Here is a 13,825-nt window from a genome sequence, read left to right as displayed (position 1 = left end):
GACAACAAAAACAAGCAAGCAAACAAATAATGTGGTAATTTTGTAAAACAAACAATGGCTCAAAAAATTATCCCTTGTGCATGTGTGTATCTGTGTATGTGTGTGTCTACATGTGTCTACATGTGTATGTAAATAGGTTTTTCTGTCATATAGGATTGTATGGGAACACAGCAAAGCAGAGACATACAAATTTCTTAACAATTAATAAAGAGAGGAGAGGGAAAACAGATGCATACAAATAAATAAGGAGAAGACAAAAACATAGCACAAATCATTATGTATATGATCCCAATTTTGCAATTAGTAACATATGTGTGTCTATGTAAAAATAAATTAAATAGGTTTAAAAAATCATTCCCTATCTCCAAGAATGGTTTTGAAAAGTAAATGAAATAAAGCATGCAGGCTCTCAGCAAAGAACCAGATGGACCCGCTTGCTCAAATTCTAATTATCCCTCAATTAGACTAAGCCTTCTAACTCGGTTTTCTGCTCACGAGTTCCCTTCCTTCTACTCCCTGCCCTTTCCCACACTGTTTTTGATTAATTCTGCACTCAGCATTCTTTAGTTCATTCCTTCACTCATTCCATCCATTTATATTCTCTGGGCATGAACCATGCTAAGGGCTGGAAATACTAAAAACAAATAAAACAGAATTCCTCTGCTCTCTAGGGTTTTATCAGAAGTCCTTTGAGCCCCCACTGTCCCAGGGTTCTTCTTTCAAGTAAAAATTAACTATTTTCCAAACACATGATCTTCCCCAACTTTTTAGTGAGACCTGACCACACCTGGAATCTGACTGCTGAATCCTGATTTCAGCCCTGCAAATATTTGGCAGGAACCATCCAAAGAGCTGTCTTTCTTTCTCCAGGTCCTCTCCCTTGTTCTGGCATTTGAAGCAAAGGCGATCGGCACTCCTGCCATCAATCTGTTATGAAGGCATCACAGACTATTACTGAACTGTCAAGGAAATAGCGCCAGCCAAGCAGGCACTGGCTTCTTCAATGTTGAAGAAGGGGAGAGGGTGGAGAAGTTGAAGAAGGGGAGAGGGTGGAGAAGGAGGAAGGGAGGGAAAGAGAGAGAAGAAAGAAAAGACAACGTAGGTAAGAGAGAAAGGTTGCTTTCCTGCTAAAGGAAAGAAATGCAAAGAAGACACAACTTGGTGAGCAGAATGTTGGCTGAAACAATGCCTCCATTGTGGCTTACAGCTTTGACAAGCAGACTGTTCATGAAACAACCACTTGGGGCCAAATTTCTAAGTGTAGCATTTTGCTGAGTGCCAGATGCACTCCAATGGTTATTTTCATGGGAATAAAAGTGATTTGCATCAATTTACTCAGAGCCATCTGAATTCTCAACCATATGCATAAAAACAAAATCACTGCTCCCTTCGCTTCTGGTAACTTTGTATGCCTCCTTACTAAGGAAATCCCCTCCCCACCTGTAATAGAAGAGCTATCCTCAGGGACCAAATTTCAAATGGGCTGGTTAACACTGACTTGCTTGGATTCTGAGCCTTGTTTGAACACTGGATTTAATATTCTGGCTTTATTTTGCTTTCTATGTTCATAATATAATTTATTTGATCCTCACTTTGTCAATAAATCTTTAAGCCCCATACCGAGCTTATTACAGACAAATGAGGACTTGTACCTGCCCACCTGAGACTTACAGCCTGATGAAGTAGCTCTTTCTCAGAGGTCAGCTTTTAAAGTTAATGCATAATGCAAAAATCTCACATGGTCAAACTGACACCATCAGGCTCACACTCAGTGGAAGCAGCAGTATTTGTGACAAGAGAAAGAAGAGGAGGTTCGTGCTTCCTATCTTTTGCCCACTTTTGCCCACTTTGGACCCAAGTTCAGAGTGAGTGGTGTGCTAGTGTGCAGAGTCCCTTCACCATGCAGATGCATCATACTTTGTCTTGTTGTTTGATTGCATTTTGCTTTGCAGAGCAGGTATAACTGTCTATGCATATTTATGAAGTTTCGGCTGAGTACTAGGGCTGGTGGTAGCCCCACACAGAAGGCAGGGTCTGACTTCATAGTCCAATGTGGTCGTGCTTGCTCCATTCTCTGTTAATGCATAAACTCCATCAGGGTCTCAAGGAAACAACAGCACACAGTCTTATCACCCAAATTCCCTGTGTGGCCTGCTTCTATCCCCATTGCTTCAGACTGAGTCTCTGCATCCTGACCCATCTCATACCAGTTGTGTGAGTAAGAGAATTACTAGACTAGCTCACATTTGTAGAACCTTACTGTTTCCTCTCCTAGTGCATTACATGTACCAGCTCATAGAACCACACACCACTGAAAGGCACAGACAATGTTATTATTATCCACATATTAATATAAAGTAACCAGACAAAAAGAGGCCAGATTCATAGCTCAGAAGTAGAGTTCAGTTCCATACCCACTGACCTACCAAATTCTAGCTCCTTTTAAGCTCAACTTTCCTGACTTTAGCACCTGGCTTCTCATCCTTAGTGGGATTTGGGGCCAAGTTAGTCTTTGCCCCATGCCACAGGGCACCTCAAGCTTTTACTCAATGGATGCTAGTAAGGCTGCTAGCATTGACAGGCAAAAATGACCCCAGATATTGTGAAATCCCTTGTAAACAAAATTGCTACCCAATGAGAACCAACAGTTTAGGGCAACACATCCCTGTTTGCCTGGTAGCATCCTTTCTACATGATTTACCTAGGCATCATGTTTAATTATGGCTGACTTCATGGGCACACAGACTTTCCAGCTGTACAGAGTCCCATGCTTGGAAGGGCTCCATGGGTGATTTGATGCCATGTCGCCACCACCTTGAAGTTTTTAATAGTTCTTGAACAAGGGCCCTGCATTTTCATTTTGAGCCTACGTATTATGTAGCCATCCTTATTCTTACTGCAGTCCACATTCACTCTCAAAAGTGTCCACACTTAGAAAAAATCCCATGCTCACCATCTTGATCATACCTAACAAAGCCTTTAAAATCTGATGGTGCAGTTTTTGCCTTATTGATTGAAAATGCCAAAGGGCTGGTTTACTTTTCTGAAACACACTATCCAACTGGTTTCAATCAATGATCATGCTCTTATACTTAGATATATCCCCACACAACACATTTGCACCTGCATTTTGCATTTTCCATCACAAGCTCTTGGGTACACAACTGCCCTGACTCTGTCCCCAGTTAAGAGTCACCTCTGCTAATACATCAATAGCCACCATCTTCATTTAAAAACAGATATCAAGAAAACAAGTGTCTTGGCAAAAAATATAAAGCACAAAATGGTTTATGTTATTTCCCTAAACCCGGGGTTGCAAACTTGAGTGTGTAAATGGGTCATGCAAGTAGAATGAATGAGAAAAACATGTTCATTCTTGAGACAATAAGAGACAGTAAGGATTGTGGAAAGCTGTAGAGCATTCACCATTTCAACATGACAGTTGTCCTTAAGTGTTAGCTCAGGCAGGCCCTGAATTAATTAGATGCTCTCATCTTTCAAAAGATTAAAATTTATATTTTATATTTCATGTGGAATCTCTCATTTTAAACATTGGGAACAAATTTAATTTCTTTTAAAAAATATTATCCAAACCAACACCTGGTAGACCAAATGAAAGTGGCCTTCACATGCCAGCTCACAATATCTCCCTGTGATCATAATCTTAACTCCTTGTCCCTGATCTGGTCACTTGAGACACTGACCAATGGACCATTGTTTCCATGCTGCCTAATCTGGAGCTGACAGATAATGTTTCACTCTCCCTTGATAGGTACATGATGGTGGTGGACTTTTATTTCATGCTTGGGCAGCTCCATGCATACTTTGATAGAAACCTATTAAGTGGTCAACTTCTGTTCTGTAGAAACTGTCACCTGGCTCTCCCAGAATCCTGAAAACTTTATAGTTGGTGACAACCATCATGACTCCACCTCTGAGTGCCCTCCCCACGTGCTTTTCTGGTGTTAACTGCAAGTCATGGCTGACTCTTCATTACCACTGGGGGGAAAAAAAGCCACACAAGCTAGAAGCCCTTTTGAATGGTGCCTTTGGAATCTCTAAAATGACTAGCTCTGAATAAAATCTTAAGTGGCCTCTGATTTAAGATAGGATGATTGCTTTTGCCTTTAGTAAACTGTATGGAGAAAAAGTGAATTCATATGGGTTGGAGGGGAAGGAGCAGTTAAATAAGTACATTTGCATCTATTGTCTAAGAACCAAGGTTTAGAACTGGGTCGGATCAGGGAACTACAACCTGCAAACCAAAGCCTAGTGTCCTGATTCAATATGGCTCAGAACTAAGAATGCATTTTACATGTTATAGTAAAAAAAGAAAAGGAGGAGGAAGAAGAGAAGAAGGAAGAAATAGGAGGAGGAGGAAAAACAGTAGCAATAGTGACTGCCCATGAAGCCTGAAATGTTTACTGTCTGGCCCTTTATGGAGAAGCTTTGCCAACAAATCACTTAATTTAATTTCTCAAAACAGTTTAGAAACTGCATTGCACTGATTCCATTCTTCTTTGTTATATCCTCATCGCCACTTTAATCTATCCTCTTGGCCATGATTGACACTGGAAAAGCCATATTACTGACCATTGTCTATGTCTGCTCTTGAGTGAACATCTACAAATGACTGTTGGTAATGTTCAGTTTGTTCCCTTTTTCTAGATAGGTACAGTCACGAGCAAAACAAGAGCTAGCACATGGTTACAGGGGCTTACAGCTGCAGGGAGGAGCCATCCAAAGGTGGGTCAGCATTTAATAATCAGGTAAAAGAATTATTAAAACTAAGCCAGGCATGGTGACTCACATTTGTAAGCTCAGCAATACAGAAACTAAAGTAGGAGGACTGTGAGGTCAAGGCCAGCCTGGACTATGTAATGAGACCTTGTCTCAAAATATAAACAAATTAACATACAAATAAATAAATAAATAAAACACACTCATTACAAGTTGCAAGTTCTTGTTTTGTTACAAAAGACTGAAAAGAAAGTGGTCAGAAAGAGGTCTTTTTTAAAAAAAATCTTTTCCCAATACACAGAAAAAAAAGTCACAGCCAATGTAAGGCAGAACCCTGAGTTTTGTCTGCATCTATTTTGTCTAAATGAATAGATTAGTCTGTCTTATGTCTACTAGTAAACACAGGAATTACATGTATCTTCTTTCAATTTCTACACTCTGTGATTTCATTTAGTGAATTCAACTTTAGCTGACTAAGTAGAACACAGTTCCTCAAGTGTGGACACTGGAGCCCGTGTCACTCAATTTCAATCTTGGCTTCACTGCTTCTTAGATGTGAGTCTACACTTCAAACCCCTTAGGTATCAAAATGAGAAAACACTGCGCATACCATCATGACCACGTTGAAGATTAAGTGTTCATTCATGTCTAGTCCTTGGACTCGTCCCTCACACACAGCAACTCTAAATGAAGGTCACACATATTACTACACCAGTGGCAGCTGTGTGCTGCCAACACTTGTTTATCCTAAAACTCAGCTCTGACATAACATGCTCCAAAAAGATGCTCTTGACCTTTGACAGGCGTCTAGATGGCCCTGACAATTTCCCTTTCGATCTTTTATTCTTGACCACATCTTTTTTAAAAATCATTCTTGCCATTCCTAATGGGAGAACACTCCCTTACCCACATCATTTGCCTAGGCCAGAAACTCAGCGACTGTTTCTATTTCTAAAAATGTAATTTATGTAGCCATAGCTCAAAAAAATTAGATGACACAGAAAAATGTTAAGTGGTGTGCAAAAATCCCTTCCCAGATGCCACAACCAGTCTTGTTCTCCCAAAGTAGCCAACCTAGCATGTACACTTATACCTCACCAGAAGTTCAATCTCTGTGCTTATCAAACCGTGCATGAGTCAGACTCTGCCTACTGTCCTGCCTCATCTTCATTCTTTTCCCTCACACACCGTTGCTATTGCTATACAGGACTCTCTTCAGGTAGTCATTGCTACATATGATTTTCTTCTATTTCTCATTATCCACCTCATAGAAATCTGTTATATCATGTGTCATGACCCATTCCCTTTTGGAAGAGATTCACTCTCTTTGTAGTTATTTCTGCTATTACAAATTACTAAGAGTGGGAACTTCATCTTCTTCAGGGTTATTTCTTCACATCTTATATACTGTCCAGAGGACAAAAGTGATCAGCAAGTATTTGTTAAAAAGCAGAATATACGAATAAAGGAAGGGCTCCCCTGTCTACATTAGTGCACACATCAACTTCCACTTCTGGTACTATGTCTTTAACATAAATTCTTAGAACTGCTTTTGCTGTGTAAAAAGACGTATTAATTTAATTTTAATAAATAAAGAACAAACTGTCCTCTAAAGGGGGCATAGCTAATTGAGCCCATAGAACTATCTGCATATTTTGAGGGGCATCAATCTGAGGTCCATATCTAAATTTTAAGATCATTTAAGTACAACAAAGATATTTTATGCTTTCTTGTGTGCTTTCCATACAACCTACCAAATTGCTTTCCAAGTTGTAGTAGACAGATATTCCACATAAGTTTTTTGAATAACTAATAAGCCAGGATATAAAAAGGTTTTGATTCAGGAGGGAGAAAAATCTGTTCATTGCTTTACACAGTATGTTAAAGTTAAGTCAATTAACCAGAGTCCAAAAATAGAAGCAAAAACTAGTTTTTGTGGAGGAAGGGCTGAAGAGGGGGCAGTAGGGAATGTGGAGTTGTGAAAAAAGTGTTTCTAAAACCCCAGCATGCAAGGGTTATTTTAGGGTAATCACATTGGTTTTATGATTTCTTTGATGCCCTCTTTTTTTAAAAAAATGTGTAGCCTATCATTTTTAAAATTAGGTTGAGTATAAATGAATTTGGTTTCAAGAATTATGGAAGAATGCCACTTAAATTCTAGAAATTCATTAAATTTTATTTGGGAAAATCAATTTGCATGTAAATCAATCCATTACCAAGAAAGCAAGCAAAAAGGTGAGAAAGAACAGTTCAGATTTCACTCTCAAGCCACTACATAGACAGGGATCCTGATATGGAGGAGAACCTGAATGTCACACTCAGTGGAGCCCACACTGTAGCCTTTGAAAATTACAGGCATTCTCCATCCTGAGACTCTCATCTTGAAGGAAATTCTAAAACTGACAAGCCTCGTCGTGGAATGAGGAACATCCCACACACTGCCACTCCTCTTTCCAAAATTAGACTTTGTCATAGACACTGATCTCAAAGGTGGCAAAAATAGCTAGGCTGCTTCAGGGAGGACCTGAGCTGTCCCCCAGGCCTCTCCTACTTCTCCAGCACAGCCACTGGCACATCTAACACTTTGTCCTTCCCCTAATACTCCAGGGACAACCCCTTCTTCTAACACCTCCTTGACAACACATGCGTTGAGTGCACTGAATTTCAAAAGTGGGAAAGTGAGGAGGAATTATAAGATATAAAATCTTATCTAAAAGAAATGAGATGTTTTTCTGAGTTTTCTTTTCTTTTTTGGATATAAGTGTGTATATATACACACATACATTACATATATATGTATATATATGTATGTGTGTATATATGTGTGTGTCTTTTTTCTGAAACTTACTCTGATATTCAGGGTAATTGGGAAATGCTTAGACTGCTCACTGTGGCTATAAAACCTTTACAATCCTTTAAGGGACTAAGAGTGTGTCATTATGGCCAAGGGAAGGAAGTTAAGAACCAGAGAAAACTAGCCTGCATTCCTGGTTCCAGTAATAATGAGCTCCATAGCTGCAGGCACAAAACTTCGCCACCCTTTGTGACAGGGTACAGTGATTCCTTTCAGATCAAGGACCATGAATAAAATATTCTCTTCCATTGTCAGTCCCATGGGAACATAGGCCTCACAGGTCTATTTAACACTTGCCCTGTGTCACATAACAGAACATAGCAGGTCCTCAAACATTTTTGAATGAATAAGTGATGGGGAATAATGAATGAAAGAATGAATGGCTTCTCAGAATTGTTGTGCCGATGGAGAAAAGGTAAGTAAAGTATCTGGCTATTGTGGGAGGCTGGATAAATGGCAGTGACTATTACTACTAAATAGCCAGGCATAGAGCTCACTAAATAATTGGTACCAGCAACTCTATAAAATAAGAAATATATTAAAAAGAAAGAAGTCAAAGCACTAAATAAATGTTTTAGGGGACAGACACAAAGGTGGTCCTGTGATCACTTCCTTTTGATGTGCCCTTGCATGGTCACCTTTCTGTGAGTGTGGGTAGGAACTGAGACTTGCCCTAGAATATTCCAGAGTGATGGGATGGCTATGTCATGATTGTGATACATGGGATTGTGACTTCCTCCTTTCTGGAAAGACCATGTGGAAAGGACATGGGCGTGACATTGAGGGCAAAAAACACAAGGAATTAAATTCTACCAATAATTCAAGCTTGGAAACAGATCCTTCCCTGGTCTAACCTTGAGATGAGACTGTAACTCCAATCAGTACCTGCATTGCAACCTTGTGAGACACTGAAGCAGAGGGCCCACAGAAACTAAGTCAAAACTGACCCCAGAAACACAAGACAATACATATGTGTTGCAGGCTGGGGTGGTAGATCAGTGGTAGAGAGCTTACCTAGCATGTGCAAAGGCCCTGGGTTCCATCCCCAGCACCACAAAAATAAAGAATTGTGCATTGCTTTAGGGCACATGATTGTTGCTACTTTGCCTCCAGTGACACAAAACTAACACTGGTACTAATTCAGATAAGACATCACTTGGCTACGGCATGGGTAACAAGTTGCAAGTACCAACAAGAGAGAGCTGGAGAGACTGTGGAAAATATGGAAGAACCCTGTTCTGTCTGCAGAGGGAAGGTATAAGTGGACTTATCCAATGGTTATCATGTTGGGATGTGAGATCAGTATCGTCAGATCTTTTCACTTTTCAAGAAAATATAGAAACTTGAGTTTTATGTGAAAATTCTTAATTTTTAAGTGTCTACTTATTTGGAGTTTTGAGAATTGCAGTGAGCTAATCTTCTGCAGGACAAGAAAATACATTTAGGGGTTTCACTCAGAGTAGAGTATAAAGTGGAGTTATACTTAGGTAGAGTATAAAGTGGGAAATGCCCCAACAGCCTGTCCCAACTCTGAGCCCCAGTACTTCTAGACCACTGGTCTTGGGCCTTCAAGTCAAGGTTCATTAAGGGTTAATAGTACACAAAAAGCCTAAAAACATTGACTGTTACAAAGTGGAAAAATAATATATATTTATTTTATTATGATTTATGTCATTGCATTAGTGTCCTATGACTGTTAATAAATTACCACAAATTGGAATCTTAACACAAGACAAACTTACTGCATACAGTTTTAGGGACAAGAAGTCTGAAGTCAGTTTCCTTGGGCATCATCAGGGCTGGTTCTTTTTACAGGTTCTAGGAGAGAGTCTGTTTCCGTGCCTTTTCCAACTTCAAGAGGCCACCTACATCCTCTGACACATGGCCCATCATCGACCTCCAAGGCAGTGGCATAGCATCTTTAAGTCACTGTTAGGGGCTCTGATATCACCATTACATTGGCCCCTGTCTGGCTCTCCCTCTACTTGTTTCCCTCTTACAATGGCTATTTTGGTAACACTGCTGGATAATCCAAGATACTTCTCATCTCAAGATCCTGGATCATATCTGCAAACCCTCTTTTCCTGTGTAAGGTGACATTCACTGGTTCCAGAGATCAAAACACAGACATTTTTGGGGAGCCATTATTCAACCAACCACAAAAGTTGTTACTATTGTCCAACTCACAGCCTCATCTTCATGAACTTTAAGATTCTGGGTCACAGGCATGATCCAGTCACCTTCATCCAGGCTGTAACCACAGACTGTTGTGGGTCCCTCAATATAGCAATTCTCTGTGGTTGTGGTCTTAGAGGCTTTATAACAGTAGCAATGAATAGCAAGTGAGGACTTCTTAATAATTAGACTAAGGCCAGAGGTAGACTTTTCCTTGCCTCCAATTATGACCTTGGATACCTCAGAGATGCAAGCCAGCAGTGACGTGAAGGCCACTGATAAAGAAATACAGCCAGGCCTGTGTGATCCATTCTTGATTAAAGAAACCCTGAACACTAACCCAGATGGGGTGCAACAGTGTTGTTTCATCTGTCCCATTCTATTATGGTGTTGATTGTTCCCCTCAATCAGGCAATGACTAAAGTACCCTAACGCTAAGCTTCTAACTTCCTGGAGATTCAGATCCCATCTTGAAGCTTACTCATTTCATCTACAGCACGATGCTGGTGCTTTAAAATAAATATTCACATTTATTTTATAGAATTCATGAAGCATACAGCAAATTAAGAGCAAATGACATTATTTTCTAGTTAAATTTGCAGAGGAATGATCTGAATGAATTACTCATATTCCTGATTAATTTTTAGTGGAAATAATGAGGGAGTCAAAAATGGAAAACCATGTATGCACAAAACCTGTCTTTCAAAGACCAATTTATTCTAATTATGGCTTTACAAACAAGGCAATCTTACAGAAACTTCCTTAGGAGTATAAAAAAATCTAATGGGCTAGCTATATAAGTTTAATGTAATGATGTGTTTCCCTGTAAGTTTTAAATGACTCACAGTCTACTTCACGGCTCTCTGTCTCTGCCTCTGTGTGTTTATCTCTGTCTCTGTCTCTGTCTCTGTCTCCTCTCCATCTCTTTCTCCCCCTCCACCATCCATTCCATTCATCCATCCATCCACTGATCTACCTATCTGTACTGCAACATACAGACATGTTAGCATATGGGGAAACAGATACCAAGAATCTATTCATCCAAAGAGAAAGTCTTTCTGGACTTTCTGGAAGGTCATTAGAAAGAAAATCAAATCCTTAAGAGCATCCACACACAGTTTTTGGTTCAAAAATTTATTTTTAAGACATTATCCTAAACAAATAATCATTGATACACACAGACTGAGCATTGGGCTAAAGCACAGTTTTAAGCAGCTTTGGAAAAGCCATACAGTGTAATATATATAACCATAAAACAGATGTTGCATATGCTTAATGAGGCAGGAATATGTAGATATAACATAACACTTTTGCAAAAAGCTAGTCATAGGTAATGTGTTCAATACAAATCCACTTGGTGTATGTGCATAATTAAATTACTGGAAACTCCATACTCCAGAGTTACAAACACTATATGCTTGTGAGTCAGGCGTATGGATGACGGGCTTTGCTCAAGTTGGTCTTTACTGTTGTCTGTGGCTTTTCAATGATGTACAGATTCTTTAGTAAAACATGCCTGTTTCCTATAGTTTCTTATAGTAATTTCTGGTCCTCTAAACACTATTAAGTTGTATCATGCCCTCCTTCTTCCCCATCCTTTCCTCGGGTTTACTCTACTTGAGAGAGAAAGATGAAAACAATGTGGCTGTTGCTGGTAGAAATCATCTGCCACCGCCATTTTCATCAGTCCAAACCAATTAATTTGCTCTGCTATTAATAGCAATACTAATGATGGCTTAGCTAGCTATCAGTGACAGAAGTTACAGTTTATGACATGTTGGGCTCTATGTTGAACGTACTGCAAGCCTATCTCACTTAAGCCTACAGGAAGATAAATGTTAACCTTTCCCATTTTACAAAGGAGAAACCTGAGCAAGGGAGACATGGAGAACTTTACTCTCCCCCACAAGGCTGGAATGACTCAGCGCTGGAGGTGGAATGAAGCCTGCTCCCTGGGAGTGTTCCTAAACATGTTAATGATTGGTACCTGCTGCGTTATCTGTGTTGGCCAGATTCATCAGGGTTTCCCCAAAACAGACAAGAACAAGGGAAAGAGTGACTCTCGTAATTACGAGGATGGATCAGTCCCTAGATCTGCAGTCCGAAGGCCTGCAATCCAGTAGAGCTGATGGTGGAAGTGAAGAGTCCAAATTGGAAAACAGAAAGAGATAAATGACCCAGCTAAAGACTATCAAGCAAAGAAAGCGAATTCTCTCTTACGTCACCTTTGATTCTAGTCAAGCTCCAACTGACTTTGTGAAGATCTCCCACACTGTAGAGAGCAATGTGCTTGATTTACCTAAACCACCAATATAAATGTTAGCTCATTCAGAAACACCCTACCAGCTACACTGGAATGATGTTTAACCAAATACCTCAGCACCCTGTGTCCCACACATGTTGAATAATCCACCCCCTAATTCACTCCATGCCTATTTGTATCTGAAGTCACACCTATGCTCACAAGTTCAGCCACACTTCCTCACACAGGTGCACATCAGCTCTGCTCACAGCTAGTGTGTGGACCTTTCCAGTAAGAAAGCTGATGCCCAAGCTAAATCCAGCCTTGCTACCTGTTTTCGTGTGACTCAAGGCAAAAATATGTTGTTTGGTTGCTTTTAAATTTTCAAATGGTTGGGGACAAAATCAAAAGAAGAACAATATGTCATGGTATGAGAAATGATCTGAAATTTCAGTTTCAGCGTCCATTAATAAAGATTATTTTGGAACACAGCTTTTCTCATTTAATTTCAAGTTCTTCTATAGCTGCTTCTGGGCTACAATGGCAGAATTAGTCCACATTGACTGAAACATTTTACTGTCCGCCCTTTACAACAAGTTTTCATGACCCAGGCTTGCAGTGTGCATAACTCATTGAGGACCAATCAGAGGCTGCTGTGGGACAGTCACATTACTGGTGTGCTTTGGCCTCGCTTTAAGTCCAACTCTCCCATAGTTGCTCCATAATTCTTCAAATGACCCTAATCTTACCATGCCAAACTCACTCCATTTGGTTTTATTTCTTTCCAGACATTTAGAACTACAGACTTGCTTTGTTTAACTGTTGTGCATTTGTCCAATATTTCTTGAACTAACTCTCCTTAATAAGAAACTGAGGAATCATGATACTGTATACAATCCATGGCCCTACAAATGCAGTGGAAAGAGGGGTCTCCTGAGGGCAAGTTTCTTAGGATCACGTGTTAGCATCATCTTGAAATATCAGCAGGTGTGTGGAGGTGTGCAGCATGTCAGGTTTTCATTGAGCCAGAAAGTCTTGCCATTTTAACTGCAATTGATTTCTGACAGTTGCCAACTGAAATGTATGACATACAGACTTGAATCCCTGACTCGAGCTTTTCACATTTCACTCCAGATTTCCCTCAGCCCTCTTCTCTCATTTTTATTTCTCTCCAGCCTGTTGATATTTGAAATGATAGCATCTGATATAGATGCACATATGTGTCTACAGGTTAGTAATCCACATTGTTGTGTCTATATATGTTGATGCACATCTAAATTGATTTTAATGTAGACACACATACACAATAACTTAATCACAAAGTAGACACAAGAGTGACCAGGAATGTATTGTTATGGTTTTGCCAATTGGCCATTTTAGGAATTCAAAGGATAGCATTTAATCCACAGCATACACTGCTGAGTAAACCATCTGCTCAAATATAATACTGGCCATATTGTTCAGCACAAAAATTCCCAGAGTGCATTCTATAGTGAGCAAGAAGGAAGAAATTCCAAACGTACCATTGAATTTTTCACACTCTGTAGCAAGCGCTCGTGCTGCTCAGCTATTGCCAAGGCAGCAGAGTGGACCTTTTGGTAAATGGCCTCACCATCTCGTGTTTGAAAGATAAACAGCCCTTCACCAGTCTCACACATCCTGCAAAGACAAAAACAAGAAGCTTCTGAAAATCCAGCTTCCAGAAGTGCAGTGTACCAAGATCTTATGCTCATTTTTTTATGCAATTAGGAGTCTTGTTCACTTTTACTAAACAAAGCTAACTAGAATAAAAATGTTCAAAGTGTCCAATTAAT

At 39.8% G+C, this 13,825-nt stretch overlaps 1 protein-coding gene across 4 annotated transcripts in view; it reads right to left on the bottom strand.

The window, feature by feature from the left end:
• Positions 1-13,825, bottom strand: part of Dok5 (docking protein 5) — a 143,888-nt gene that overhangs the window by 18,775 nt on the left and 111,288 nt on the right. For all 4 annotated transcript variants that reach the window (XM_020176797.2, XM_074075006.1, XM_074075005.1 and 1 more), the window contains exon 6: positions 13,535-13,670. In XM_020176797.2, coding sequence (XP_020032386.1) covers positions 13,535-13,670 — 136 coding nt within the window. The remainder of the gene's footprint in view (positions 1-13,534; positions 13,671-13,825) is intronic.

Source organism: Castor canadensis, chromosome 5, assembly GCF_047511655.1.
Source record: "Castor canadensis chromosome 5, mCasCan1.hap1v2, whole genome shotgun sequence".
Classification (NCBI taxonomy): domain Eukaryota; kingdom Metazoa; phylum Chordata; class Mammalia; order Rodentia; family Castoridae; genus Castor; species Castor canadensis.
The sequence above is the reverse complement of the archived record's forward strand: the minus strand, read 5'-3'. Positions and strand labels throughout refer to the sequence as shown.